Raw genomic sequence first — 15,397 nt, forward strand, 5'->3', positions numbered from 1 at the left:
TATGTTACATTAACGTACCAGATTTGTCAAAAATGATAACTACAATGAAGACATATTTCGGTTTTTAAATTGTTGACAAATACAATAAACACTTTTCTTTGCTTACAACTACACTGTAGTATATTGTAAAGCATTTATCCATTGTTTATATAGTGCACATGTTAAATAGGGGGACCTAAAGTAAAGGGTTACCCAGTTTACTTAAATGTGGACATTAAAAATCAAAACAAATGGCATTATTGTGAATGGGGCTGAATTTAATGATTATTTTCTCAATTTGTTTGGTCTATAAAAACACTAAAGAACAGTGACTTTGTTTTTTACAAGCAGTCAAAAACTTAAACTACAATGTAGGAAGGGCAGCATATTCTCACAAATGCAAATCTGAAAACCATCAAATGTTGAATTAGAAGGCTACTTAAAAAATGATGCAAACAATGAATCTATTATTACCAAGATAGTTGCAGATTAATGAACTTGACTAATTGTTGCAGCTCTAATTGTGAAGCTGACTAAGTTTGATGAGATACACACACTACACTGGTCATACTGTGGACAAAAAGATGAACTAGAGAGAGTTATTAACTATCTCCAAGCAATGCATTAAGGAAAACTGGAAAATGCAATTTGCTCTGGAAATGAAATACTTGTTTTTAAACATTCTAAAATAGGATATAGTCTGGATGGATGTGTCTGAGGGTTACACACATCCCTTACAAGTTTTTTTCTTAACCCTCGTGTTGTCTTTGACCACACAGCTTTTTGTCATTCTGGGTCAAAATGAAAACCTTTTTTTCTTCCAACGTTTTGGTCATCTTTTGACACTTTTGTGGCTTTTCTGACATTTTAAAGCTTTTTTTCCCCAAAGTTTTTTGTCACTTTATCCAATGTCTTCGTCGATTTTACAATTTCTTTTCCAAGTTTGTCACTTCTTCTGATGTCTGTCAAATTTTTTTTAAGTTGTTCTTGTTTTTTTGCCATGTTTTGAAGCATTTGTCACTTATTTCAAACTTCTATATGTAAAAAAAAATTCAAATGCTATAAAATCTAATAAAATACCCAAATTAATTGAAAGTATTGAACTGATCTTTTACACTAAAGAACGTTGTATGTTTTTATATTTTTTTGTGTAGACCATTTGTTGAAAGAAACCCACATTTTTGATATATAGACTTTTTGAAAATGGGTCAAATTTTACCCAGGACAACAGGAGAGTTAAGTAACATCAATCTTCGTCAGAGAGGAATCTTTTTAAGTGTCTTGATAATTTTTCCAAAGAGAACAAAAAATGGCCATTCATACAAAAGTTGTTCAACTCAAAAGAAATGTTTAAAGTGCAATGTTTCATTTGCTTTGAATTAAATGACAATTCATATCACAAAAGGAAGACAGTAGCGCTGACCATGTACAGAAAGTCTTGAAAACATGTATAGAGCAGAAATAGCAGACATGACTGTGATGTAAGGCTAAATACTGGTTTGATTTAATGGGCTTAAAAAGGCTGTAGGACCATTAATTCTATAACTTTCTGGACCTATTAGGCTGTATCTGAAATAAATAAACAGTGAATGTCTCTACCTGCAAAGTCTTTACAAACTAAACTGGGGAACTATTGTGAAAACGTTAGTAGTCATTAGCAAACATCATTCAATCAAAATTTTGGTCAATGCTTTGCCAAAAATCTGACATCACCTAATGCAACCCATCACATCTCTCTTGAAACACAAGCATATGGCTCCCTCTTGTGCTGAAAAGCGGGACTGCCTGTCAGTGTTGGATATTTGAAAGCAAGTATGATTGCCTGAACAATACAGGATTGAAACACCTACAAAAATAACCAATTTTTATAAACTCTCTCTCACAGTGTGTAAACAGAGCTCACTTGCAACAAATGAGACACCCAAGTGCCTCTCATCCCAAAGAGCATATTCTGATTAAACAGGAAACAAGTGTTCATGCATCAAAACTGAATGAAATCACATCCTGACATCTGATCAGCGCCTCTTTTTGCACTCCGATGGGAGTGTGCAGGTCTGACACCTGAAAGTTCATCACGTCGATGTCAGACGCTCCAAACGTGGCCTCCACCTTCACCCTCTCATACATGTGAAACTGAACCTTCTTGTTTGTCACGGAGAGTAGACATCGGAGGAAACTCTCTCTCAGCACAGATCGCGCATGCTGCTCTTTCGGCAGCTGCTCAACATCTGCCTCGGACCCAGCAGAAGTGGGAATGGAGGTACGACAGAGAGCGATAAAACGGGGTGATTTGGGGTCAAATCCGCGGCTGTTGGGGTCGGGTCCTTTTGGCAGGCGGAGCACAGACACCGGCGTTGCCATGTCGAGTTTTTCTGTCAATACCAATAAAAGGAAAACAAAAATCATTAACACTAGCTAGGCAATATGCCTACTATAAAGACAATGTAACTTTTTAAAGGAAATGAATTTGGCATATACCTCACACAGATAACCAAGAAGATTAAATTATTAACCAAAAATAAGGACTTTGTGTTTTCTGTGACTCAACTAATCAATACAAACGATTAATGTACTATGAATCCTTGAAATGGAATACAATCTCAAGAAAAAAAGATGCCCCTACAATGAATGTTAAATCATTGCACATAATAAATTGTCTTTTGGGGAGCATATGGTAGAGTCTGAAGTTGCAGGCGCCTTTTTATCTTGGGATTACTTTTATACTGTGCATCTGTTATGTTGGGATGTGCATACACTACCTCGAAGCACTCAGAATAGATTACAAACTGTAACGTGTATAGTGTTGCTGCAAATAGGTCTCACTTTAGCCTTTACTTACTTATTTGTACATTTTGAGTGTTTATACTAATATGTACAATACACAGGTTGGTTTAGTGTCACGTGAAGTGGCAACAAACACGAATATTTTTTTTTGCTTTTTATGCAAGCTTCATGCAGGGTAACGTTATACGTTACAGTAAGCTTCACATGAATACAAGTTTTTGATCAAAATACAGCTTATTAGGCTAACTTTATAGCTTGAACTGCGGTTATGTGGGAAGCTAACGTTAACCTGCGATATGTTTGACTTTTAAGCTAACAGATATTAAACACATCTGACTACAAAGCAGCAGGTCGCCCCACAAGGCAGAGACACATTTTACATGGGAAAGTCCTATCACTTTATGTTTAGCTAGGGTTAACGTTAGCAACTTGGTAATAGGAGACAATATGACCGCAAAACACGCTTCTTCCTCACAGCAATGGTTTATACAGTGTGATAGTGCGCATTAACGTCTCACTAAAAACCCTTATTGTCTACTTTTACATGTACTCACTGTTTCCTCCAGTTATCTGCATCAGTAATAGCAAAGATACTCAAACCTCTCTTGTAACCCGTCTAGGCTTGTAACGTTAGTAGCACAGAAAGTAAGTAGCAGGCTAGCAGCCAAGTGCGTCTTCGTGTAGGCCTATTTAAGACTGTTGCATCCAGCTTATTACTGCATTACCGCCACCTTCTGCTCCGGAGTGGGAATTAGACAGACTTAGAAATCGAATTCCCTTCAGAAAAATAAAAACAAAACAAGTACAACCTTTACCTCTGAATCGTTAAAGGGCCTAAAGTAGAAGCAGAAAAATCTGCCGAAAATAGAAATACTCAAGTAAAATATTACGGTTGGCAACTAACTTTAATGGTGCATTACCCATTTGGACTGGGGTGTGGTACTGGAGTCTAACCTTTCCAAATATGATTCAAAATATATAAATAAATAAATGAAAACAAAACAACAAAACCAACAAGAAAACTAAATTATTTTAATTAGTCCTGTATTCCTCAGGAAGCTAAATACATATTTACAACATATTTCACCTGAGCTTCTTCGTAGAATGTCCTCTAAGTTTAACCTTAACTGTTTTCCTTTCAGTTGTAAGATTAATCTTTGTCTTTCTTCCTGATATTTAGGGAAGTGTAGAATAACATGCTCTGGGCTACCACAGAATTCACAATTGCCATCAGCATGTTTCTTCATTATTAACAAAGTATTATTTAATCTTGTGTGTCCAAACCTCATTCTTGAAAATACATCCTCCTCATCCGCTTTTGTTCATATTTCTGCTCTTTCCCACTGGGTATAACTTGAACTATTTCAAATACAATATCCTGCCTAGATTTTGACTGACAAGTTTTGATACTGATCAAAGCTGAACTGGAGTCTGAAGTAATTACCGCCTTGCTTGACCTATTGACTTCCACCCATAGCAGAGCTAGCCACACAGCAACCAACTCCGCTGTGTAAACTGCTGAATCATCACTGATTCTTTGACCTATTTTCACTTTTAATTTTGGGATGACATAAGCAACCCCCAGTCTTTTATCAGTCCATTTAGATGCATCCGTATATATAGTTATATCGTCTTTATACCTCGCCATTAAATAGTTCTGCACCCTATATATACAGTGGGGGAAATAAGTATTTGACCCCTTGCTGATTTTGCAGGTTTGCCCACTTACAAAGAATGCAAAAATCTACAATTGTAATCATATGTACATTCTAACAGTGAAAGACAGAATCCCAAAGAAAATTCCAGAAAATCACATCATATGAATTTATTAAAATTGATAACCATCTGATGAGGAAAAACAACTTTTTGACCCCCTGGACAAACCGCAAGTATTCTGGCTCCTAAAAGCCAGTTAGTCTTTCTTTAAGACACAGCCCCAATCCGAACCAATTATCTACATCAAATACACCTGCCTCACCTCGTTACCTGTATAAAAGACACCTGTCAACACCCAAACAACCAGCATCCAACATCACCACCATGGGCAAGACCAAAGAGCTTTCTACGGACATCAGGGACAAGATTGTTGATCTGCACAAGGCTGGGATGGGCTACAAGAGAATCGGAAAGCAACTTGGAGTAAAAAAGATCAACTGTCGGTGCAGTTATCAGGAAATGGAAGAAGCACCACACCACCGCCAACCTCCCTCGGTCTGGGCCTCCACACAAGATCTTGCCTCGTGGGGTGTCCCTGATCATGCGAACGGTGAGGAATCATCCCAAAACCACAAGGGGGGAACTGATGAATCAACTGAAGGCAGCTGGGACCACAGTTACAAAAGAAACTGTTGGTAACACACTACGCCGTTATGGATTGAAATCCTGCAGCGCACGCAAGGTCCCCCTGCTCAAGAAGAAACATGTACAGGCCCGCATGAAGTTCGCCATTCACCACCTGGACGACTCAGAAGAGGCCTGGAAGAAGGTGATGGGATCAGATGAGACCAAAATAGAACTTTTTGGCCTCAACTCAACTCGTTGTGTTTGGAGGGCAAAGAACACAGAGTACAACCCAAAGAACACCATCCCCACCGTCAAGCATGGTGGTGGCAACATCATGCTTTGGGGGTGCTTTTCAGCCAAGGGGACGGGACAACTCTATCGTATTGAGGGGAGGATGGCCAGGGGGGGCCATGTATCGTGGAATTCTGGACCGACATCTCCTTCCCTCAGTGAGAGAGCTGAAGATGGGTTGAGGATGGGTGTTTCAGCACGACAACGACCCTAAGCACACCGCCAAAGCAACAAAAGAGTGGCTGAAGAAGAAGCACATCAAGGTTCTGGAGTGGCCTAGCCAGTCTCCAGACCTGAATCAGATTGAAAATCTTTGGAGGGAGCTTAAAATTCGAGTTGCCAGGCAACAACCTCGGAACCTGAATGATTTGGAGGCTGTCTGCAGGGAGGAGTGGGCCAACATCCCTGCCGAAATGTGCACAAACCTTGTCACCAACTATAAAAACCGTTTGACATCTGTGCTGGCCAATAATGTCTTTTCTACAAAATATTAACATGCTGTTTGTCCAGGGGGTCAAATACTTGTTTTTCCTCATCAGATGGTTATCAATTTTAATAAATTCATATGATGTGATTTTCTGGAATTTTCTTTGGGATTCTGTCTTTCACTGTTAGAATGTACATATGATTAAAATTGTAGATTTTTGCATTCTTTGTAAGTGGGCAAACCTGCAAAATCAGCAAGGGGTCAAATACTTATTTCCCCCACTGTATATATATATATATATATATATATATATATATATATATATATATATATATATATATATATATATATATATATTCTTTTCTTCTAACAACCCCAAATCAATGGACATTTCTTGAAAAACCCATGGTGGAGCAGCTGGGAAAGGTACAGTAGGTCTTATTTTAAAATCATTAAATGCAATTTCATTTACTTTATCATTGATCACCAAACCAAAACTCCTGACTTGAGCATGTCCACGCTATTAGATTTGCTTCAAAACTGACTGACTCATATGATTCTCATGACCCCTCAAGTTTGCCCAATACACAAGGGCTAGCTGATCTCTTCTAAGGTGGAGAGGCATTTCTCCCATCTCCACCTGGATAGCTGTCACTGGTGTAGTTTTGGCAGCACCACAGCACATTCTTAACGCTTTCAACTTATTCAGTAATGTTTTAGCTGCAGACCCATATATTATGCTTCCATAATCTAATACCAACCTGATCAATCCTGTGTAAATGGTTCTTAGTGCAGGTCTACTTGCTCCCCACTCCACTCCACATAGACACCTCATTACATTTAGAATTTTCTTGCATTTATCAAGTATTTTTTGTATATGCACTGCCCATGTTAATCATTGATCCAACCATATGCCGAGATATTTAAAGGAGTCAACCCTTTCTAATTCATTAGCAGACAATTTCACTTTTATATCCTTAGTTATTTTCTTTCTTGAGAAAAACATTGTTTTGGTTTTATCAATTTGAGATCCTAAAACCCCATCTAATGGACCATTTATCTACTACATCAACTGCTTTCTGTATCTTATTCACCACAAATTCAACATGTTTCCATAAAGCACCATCATCTGCAGACAATGACACATCCACACGATTCTCCACTTCCTTAAAAACTTAATTTATCATAATGGAGAACAATAAAGGACTGATAATAATCCCTTGCGGAATACCATTTTCTACCTGATACCGCTCACTTGTCACCCCATTTATCTTCACCATTATTGCTCTATCTGACAAGAATTCCTTAACCCAAGTGAATACTCTACCCTTATTCCCATAAAATTTAACTTAATCAAAAGGCCTTCCTTCCACATCATATTGTATGCTTTCTCAATATCAAAAAAAGACAGCCACAACTGATTCCTTATTGATTCCCACTTGAGCTCGTTTTATGGCATCCTCTAAATATACTAAAGGATCCATGGTACCTCTGCCTCTTCTAAAACCACTCTGATAATGTTGTATCAATCCTTTAGTCTCAACTGTATATATAAACCTGTCATTTATTCTTCTTTCCATTGTTTTCCGCATTTGGGATGTAAGTGCTATTGGTCTGTAGTTGTTAGGAATCTGTGGATCTTTCCCAGGTTTTGTAATAAGGATAATTATAGATTCTTTCCATCCTCTTGGAATTATTCCCTCTGCAATTATGCCCTCTTTTCCTGTTGACTAAGATTTTCAGTACTATACCTTACTAAAAGTCTTTGCCATTATCTCTGCTTTGCCAATACTATCAGTGATTATATTTTGACCCCAATCAACCCAGGATAACCATACTCTTTTCCATTCCCTTTCATTTTCTTTATCATGCCCCAAACTCTCTCTACTGGAGTAGTTCTTCCTATTGAGTCACAGAACATTCTCCAACAACCATTCTTAGCCTCCCTTATAGATCTCCTTACAACTGCTTGAGATTTCTTAAAGTCAATTAGGTTTTTGAAATTGTGTGTTCTTTTCAAAACTCTAAAAGCTTTGTTCCTATCTTTAATTGCTTTTTTGCATTCATTAGACCACCATGGTACCATTTTCCTTAGATTCTTGGGTTTGGATCTAGCAACGGCTACACTTGCAGCACAGATTATGCCAACACTAATATCTTTACACAAACTTTCAATATCTTTATCTATTACTGACAGCATTTAATCACTAATCTCTCTAAATGTGTTCCAATCTGCTTTCACTAAAATCCATCTCTTATTTTTGACTTCATGCTCAATTGCAACTTCCATTCCTACCTGAATTGCAATAGGGTAGTGATCGCGATGTCCTTCAATACCTCCCACTCACATGTGTCTGCTAATGTTACTGTAGCAAAAGTGAGATCTATTGCTGATTCAGTTCCCCTAACAACATCCATTCTAGTACCCAAACCATCATTAAGACTAACTAACTACTTCCACATCCATAAATTCTAGAATCACATCCCCATTAACATCATTCTTATCTCCCCACAACGTGCGTTAAAGTCACCACACCATACCACTCTCCATTTTGTACCCTTCAAAATTTCTGACAATTTGTAGGCAATTCTAATTGCCTACATGGATTATAAAAATGTATTATTTCTATATTGCCTTCATTTGACCAGACCTCTATTACAATGTATTCTAGATCATTCCCTCTTTTAATTTCCCTATATTGAATACCTTTTTGTGTGAATGTTATAACTCCCCCACCTTTTCCAGTTTCTCTATCTCTCCTTATTGAGGAATATCCTTTAATAATAAAATCCAGTTTGGGAATCAACCAAGTTTCCTGAATATAAATAATATTGGGTTTAACACAGAGATTATCAACATAATGTTTTGAATTCCTGCCCATTTGCTATTAAGCTCCTGGCATTCCATTGCAATATAATCAACACCATTAACCTGAGCCAATCCATACTTGCGATTGTTGTACCTCTTCAAGTGTCTGACTGATTCCCACATCAACTCTGTCACACCCAAACATTTCTCAGCAGATTTGACTATAATTTTAATCCTCTCTGTTTGGCTTGTAGTCTGCTGAGCAAGTGACAATCTCAGCCATGAACAACACAAAGTTATTTTTAGACACAATCAATGTTTCCTCTTCAATTTTGTTACACTTGTGTCTCCCCTCTTTGACAACTGAGGCTGGACCTACCACTGCCCTTTTAGGGACCGTTCTGTATTTATGGAATGGACCTCCGTAGGAAAATAGGGGAGGGTCATGTGTTTTTATTCTTTGTTGATGGGAGGGTCATCAGATTTTTTTTAGTCTACGGGGGAGGGTCTCCCAACTTTTGTATTCATGAGAAGAGCTCAATTTCAAAGTGGCTTGTTTGGTGCATATTTCTCCATGTAGCTCCATGTAGCTCTCTCAGTCTCAGCCCCTATCGCTAGCAGATGGGTCCGTCCATATTTAGTCAGCCAGACCTGTAGCTAATGGTGCGTTCTTTTTGTCCACCGAAGTCAATCTACGAGTTGTTTTCCGGAGTTACGAACCGGAGGTTGCAAAAAGAACGCCCCCGAGGTCGTATATATGACTTGTCAAGTCGTCTGAACTCAGAGGACCCCGAGTTCACTTTCAAAGATGGCTACGTCGTGCATCACATGTAAGTAAACATTGTGGTTTTCTACAATTTTAAGCAAGCTTTTGTCTTTGTTGTAACCAAATGAAGAAGTCGTACACATAGCACTGTATACTGCTACCTATAGGCATGTCGCTACAGTCTTATTATGAGTTCAATACCACCTAATTAGTTATTTTATAGCTTGTGCAGCTGAAATTGGCTAGAGATGCTTGGTTGCTATATGACCACAACGGCCGAGTCTTGAGCAGAAAGCAGAGCAGTAGCCTAACGTTAACGTTAATCAAAACGTAATTTTCATGTATCAAACTGTGAAATATATTTGTGTCATATGTCAATAATTGGCTACAATGTAAGTAACGTGTGTGTGTGTGTGTGTGTGTGTGTGTGTGTGTGTGTGTGTGTGTGTGTGTGTGTGTGTGTGTGTGTGTGTGTGTTTTAATGTATTTAGATAACAATACAGACCTGTTCCTGAACCCAGAGAGGACCCTGCCGTATCCTAGTCCTCTCTACCGGCATGAAGCTGACCCCACAGCATACTATGATGATGGGGACCTATCAATCGCAGTCAACTTTGTTGGTAAGGTAAGATAATGGAAATAATCAGCATAGTATAATCATAAGAATAACATTATTAAGGATGTTAATAATCTTATGCTTACTGACATATTGCTTTTTATGTGTTCTAGGCAGCTGCCCTGAGGTACCACCCACACCTCTGCCTATGTGGAAGCATGATGTTTTCACCAAGGAGCACACACTATTCATATTAGACATGATGAGGCTACACCTGGAGAGGGAGGGAGAGGGTCTCCCAAAGTCACTGACGGACCTCAACAGCCAATTTAAGCTTGGCCGGAGGAACAAAAAAGACCTGTGGGCAGATATGGCACTTAAACTAACTGAACAGTTCAAAGAGACATTCTGCTCTGACAAGGTGTCCAGGAAGTGGTGCACCTTAGTGCAGGGCTACAAAAAAGTCAAGGACAATAACACCAGCACAGGGAAGGGCCTCATGTGCTTCCAGTTCTTTGCAGAAATGGATGGTTTGATTGGGGCCCAACATGATGTGGTGTTCCCTGTTGTGGGAACAACAGAGGGGCTGGATGTCCGAAGACAGGAAGCAGTGGTTCGCAGTGAAACTGCCACTGCCTACACATCCGCTGCCACCACCTCCCACCAGGGGCGGATCTACTGGGGTGGCATAGGGTGGCAAATGCCACCCTTAAAGAAAGCCTTGCCACCCCTTCTGCCACCCCAGTTGGCAGCAACGAATTACGGTAAAAGTTATGGCCAATTTGACAATTTACGAGCGTGCGTCTCCAATGTCCGACGCCAGTGAATGCAGCATAAGATGCCAAAGCGGAGAGAGTCTGTTTTGTTTGGAAAACTGAGTGGCGCAAAGCGAGGGAGCCAGGAGTCGCGATGAATGGAGACACAGGGGGAAAGAGGTCAAAACGGATTAACTATCTATCAAGAAATGAAATTATAACGAAAGCACAGTGCTAGCATAGTTGCGATGCTGATTTTGAGATGATAAAAATCAGGTTGAAGAACGTTATTTCGCCAACTATAGGCTACAATGTTACTTAGGGTTTGTTCTGTGTAAAGTAGGCTACAAAAGATAATACTGATTCAACGTCTGTCAAGGAAAACATTGTTTATTTGAATCTTACAGAAATGAAGAGGAAAGGTAGCATATTCAGTTTTTGTCTCCAAAGAGAAAGGCAAGAGAAATAGAAAATGAACAAGTGAGCAAGGTAGACAGAGAAGATGAGGTGGAAGGAGAGAGAAAAGAGGTGGAAGGAGAGAGAGAAGAGGTGGAAGGAGAGAGAAAATGGCAACAGAAACGTGACAGAGACAGAATACAAGGCCAAGGCGACCAGGGACAGGAGGAGGTGGAGAACACCACAGCGGTGAAGATATGGAGGGAGAGCATCACCAAGATGAGGAGGGAGAAAGCGAGAGACAAGAGAACGTGCAGGGCTCAGACAGTGAAAGGGAAAGGAGAGTGCCCGAGCCATCACCAACGATCTCCAGTCGAGCTGGTCCACACGGTATGGAAATTGTTGATGCATAGTATACTAAGTTAGATATGAATAAGAACAACAAATGACAAAGCTTAAATATGAATAATTAGGAAAAGTTGTCAATGTGAAAGTGTGATGAGATGGGGAGATGAGTTTTTATATTTTGTGTAGAATGTATTTTAGATCTATTGCTCGGATTAAATATAAAAAATAAAAAATATATATAAAAAAAACAAAAAAAAAACAAATTAACCTAAAAATCACCTCCCAGGCTAAAATGTTAGTGTGTGTTAACACAGTCTGATGGTTATAACTAATCAATGACAATTCCTAATCTTGTACAAATACTGCCTGCATGCCTGCCTCTCTGACATAGTCGAATACAGTTTGCTTCCCCTCTCACATATCTGCCACTCATCACCTGTGTCTTAACTTAATGCCTTTCCTGCCCCTTACTTCTATCATACTTCTATATCTCCTATTAAGTGAGATCACATTGTACGGTCACTTATTCCTAATATACTTCTATCATACTTCTATATCTCCTATTGAGTGAGATCACATTGTACGGTCACTTATTCCTAATAAGAACTGTTTCAAATGAAACCTCAAATGCAGGACACTGATTGCATGAGATGAAGTGTGTCTGTATGAGTTTGTAAATGGCAGCCTGTGCCCTTTTGTAGTGTGTACATACTATTTATCATCAAACTGTGATAACTGATTAAATTCAGTAAATATACATCTGACATATGTTGCCACCCCTCAAAAATTCCTGCCCCCCTCTCGCCACCCCATGAATATTTTTCTAGATCCGCCCCAGCCTCCCACACCACAGTCACTGCCACCACCTCCCACAACACTCCCACCTCCTACACATCAACACCCAGCAGCCCAACAACAAGTGCATCATCAAACTCCACACCCCCACAGACACCACATACCACCCCAAGGATGTGGCGCAAGCGGCATAGGGATGACAACATACTGACTGTCCTCCAGGAATGTATAGTTTGTTAAGTTGTATACATTTTATTTTTTATTCAAGTTCTTTATAGTTCAAGTTAAGTTGTATATATTATTTTTTATTCCATGTTTCTCTACTATTCTTTATTGGCAATAAATATTTACTTGCATGTCACCCAAGCCTTCGCTTCATTTATTCAAAACTATACTTAAAGATAAACTGTGGGCTACAAAAAAGGGAAGCATTCAATTTAGGGAAACCATTTTTATTAGAACACACAGAATATAAAAATGATACATCAATTGCAATAGAGTAAATGTAAATAGTAAGAGTAAATGTATTTAGAACCTTTCAACCCTGAAAATGAGTCTACTCATTGTCATCTTCCTGCCTTGGCCAGCCATGTGGGTGTTCTGCACAGACGTCTGAAGCAGCAATACACATGTTGTGTAAGAAGCAAGCAGCCATAATGATCATGACTGATATCTGGGAAATGTCTGGAAAGGAGATGGAGACTGAACAAATGCTGAGTACAATGAGTTCAGACTAATACAGCTTTAGTCACACAACAAACAAACAAACAAACAAACATACTTTCATGAAAGAGAGAACAGTTGACATGCACCAAATGTATATGCCAAGGTTTCTCCTAGAAAGGAAGATAACCATGTGTACACCCTCCTAAGAGCATGTACCCATAGTGTCTCTACGAACATCAGAATAACTCCTCCTTTATACTTTTTGTCCTCACACACTTCAAGCTATCTATTTCAGTTGGAACAATTTACTCTTAAACTACACCTTTTATGGCACGTGCTCCTTATAGATTCTCACATTCCTGGCTCCAATTCCTCTGTGTGAAAGTTGTACCCAAACTCATAATAGATTCTACACATTGTGGGTGAAGGTTGTCCCCAGACTAACCTTCTTGTGTAGTACCCTACACACAAGATATAAAATACATTTGAAACATGTAGGCTGAAATATCCAACCTATCAATGACCACAGAGTCAATGCGGCTGTTCTGTATGTCACTGTATGCACTTCATTCTTCCAAAGGCCTGCTCTACAATGACCCTCCCCCGGCTGATATTTGTATTCTGCTGATTGTCTGCCTCCGTGAGAGCCCCATTGTCACGTTTTGGAGTTCTGATGAATGGGAAGGCCTGGCCAATGTAGGCACTATCTCCAAGCAGACAGTGCTCCCCCATCTTCTCCTGCCATTGTGTGAAGAAGGTGGAGCTCCTCAGCATTCTGGCGTCATGCACCCTGCCTGGTGGTCCAGCAAAGATGTCGATGAAGCGGGCCTTCTCATCCACAATCCCCTGAAGGAGTACAGAGTAGTATGCCTTGCGGTTCATGTAATCCCCTCTTCTTATGGGTGGCCTCTGGACCCTGATGTGGCAGCCATCAATCACCCCAATAACCCCATCAAGACCACAGGAGCGGTGAAAGGCAGCAGCAGAGGTAGCTTTCTCACACGCATTTGGCCAGGAGATAAAGGTGTTCCCAATGCCTGACAGTCAGCACTTGTCAGATGATTCCGTGAGCTGCTGAATGTGACACATCAAACTTGTAAGATATCTCCCTGAAGCTGTTTTGATTGGCCATATATACCACAGGAATATTAGCAACTTCTTGTCATCTGGCACCGGAGTCCTTCCTTGTGTGTGCTCGCTTTGTAGGCCGTTCTCATGCAACGTTGTCAAGAGGTACTCAAACTGGTGTTTTGAGATCCTCAAATGACAAGCAAAAGTGTCATCATTCCAGTTGAGCATGATTTCCCACTCTGTTCCCGTCTTGAGGATGATTTGTCGCTTCGAGCGCAACATAATTGAGATCAGTGCCCTGATGAGATAGAAAACATACATGTTATAGCTAGAATCTAATTAAAAGGGATATTCCATACATCATCCAGTAGAGGCCGCACAATCAGTGCGTCTATCTAACAAAGAAAGCAGACTGGGTGCGTCTATCTAACAAAGTGTCACAGAATATTCTGGAGTTGGCTGAGCGTAATTATGTGCCTGCAAGTAAAACAAAACTGTAGACAAGTTTAGCATAGCGTAGTCAAGGTCCTGCACACTGCAAGACACAAAGGTTTATAACAATGACATCTAGAAAAATGTATCTCCCAACACTGACAAAAGGTGGTGCTCCTAAAAATGTATTTACAAGTTAGGTCCCTACAAAATTTAACTGAAAGAGGTTGACCCCCTCAAAGTGACTACATTACATGTTTAGGTGGTCATTTCAAAGTTTTTTCCCAACAAAGAAAGCAGACTGGGTGCATCTATCTAACAAAGAAAGCAGACTGGGGCACCTTTCTTTGTTACAGGATAATGTATCCTAGTAGGCCTACAAGCCTTCTGCTTAGAAAACCTTCATTCAGAATAAAGTTCCACTAATCTCTTTCAACATCTTAGGTACATATAAAAGCCTATGTCACACATAAATAAAGCCTTTTAGGCAAATAATAACATCTAACAGTGACGTTAACATTAAATGCATTTGTTTACCAGGCTGTAACGTTAGCAACGGAATGTTCGATTAAAACATTTTCATAGACTACTATCAAATAAGCTGAAACATGAACTTACATTTTCCGCTTTCTATCATCTTCTTCCAGATTTAGATGATGAACCACACACTTGGATTGTAGCTCTGTACTCTTTAAGAGCTAGTGCAATCGCAATTTTCCTTTTCCTGGAGGCGTCCATCTTTTCTCCGACTCGTAGTATCGTGTGACAAAAAGAACGCAACAACCCGCGGTTATTCGTTTTTCGACACGGATGTGACGTCACACTCGAGAAGACAAAAAGAACGCACCATAATAGAGACCATGGGATTTCCCAAACTGAACAAATCCCTCTCGCACATATAAACACAAAACTGCTCAATCGTGTTGTAACTGTTGTGTGCTGAAAAAATAATTTTATTCATTACTGTTTAGTTCAAAAACATCCAAAACACTGTACGAAAACATAGCTGACCAGACGCAAGCTTTTATTTTGAAAAGCC

At 39.5% G+C, this 15,397-nt stretch overlaps 2 protein-coding genes across 4 annotated transcripts; one reads left to right on the forward strand and one right to left on the reverse strand.

Annotated features, from left to right (window-relative positions):
• Nucleotides 1-236: 236 nt before the first annotated feature.
• gemin7 (gem (nuclear organelle) associated protein 7) lies at nt 237-3,492 on the reverse strand. Of its 2 annotated transcripts, none has more exons than XM_028573483.1 (2): nt 3,318-3,492; nt 237-2,361 (listed from the first exon to the last, which is right to left on the reverse strand). In XM_028573483.1, the coding sequence occupies exon 2, from the start codon at nt 2,338-2,340 to the stop codon at nt 1,954-1,956; it is 387 nt and encodes a 128-aa protein (XP_028429284.1). In that variant the 5' UTR covers nt 2,341-2,361; nt 3,318-3,492; the 3' UTR covers nt 237-1,953. The 2 variants fall into 2 exon arrangements, with proteins under 2 accessions (XP_028429284.1, XP_028429283.1); XM_028573482.1 differs by having other exon boundaries at nt 237-2,351; nt 3,318-3,487.
• A 5,871-nt stretch (nt 3,493-9,363) lies between these two features.
• On the forward strand, nt 9,364-11,930 carry LOC114552727 (uncharacterized). Of its 2 annotated transcripts, none has more exons than XR_003692214.1 (3): nt 9,364-9,403; nt 9,831-9,964; nt 10,069-11,930. XR_003692214.1 is itself a non-coding variant. In XM_028573735.1 (3 exons), exons 1-3 carry the CDS (start codon nt 9,382-9,384, stop codon nt 10,719-10,721), a joined length of 804 nt encoding a protein of 267 aa, XP_028429536.1. In that variant the 5' UTR covers nt 9,370-9,381; the 3' UTR covers nt 10,722-11,930. The 2 variants fall into 2 exon arrangements, 1 of the variants encoding a protein (XP_028429536.1); XM_028573735.1 differs by having other exon boundaries at nt 9,370-9,403; nt 9,831-9,959.
• Nucleotides 11,931-15,397: the final 3,467 nt, after the last annotated feature.

This window comes from Perca flavescens, chromosome 3, assembly GCF_004354835.1.
Source record: "Perca flavescens isolate YP-PL-M2 chromosome 3, PFLA_1.0, whole genome shotgun sequence".
In the NCBI taxonomy this organism is placed as follows: Eukaryota; Metazoa; Chordata; class Actinopteri; order Perciformes; family Percidae; genus Perca; species Perca flavescens.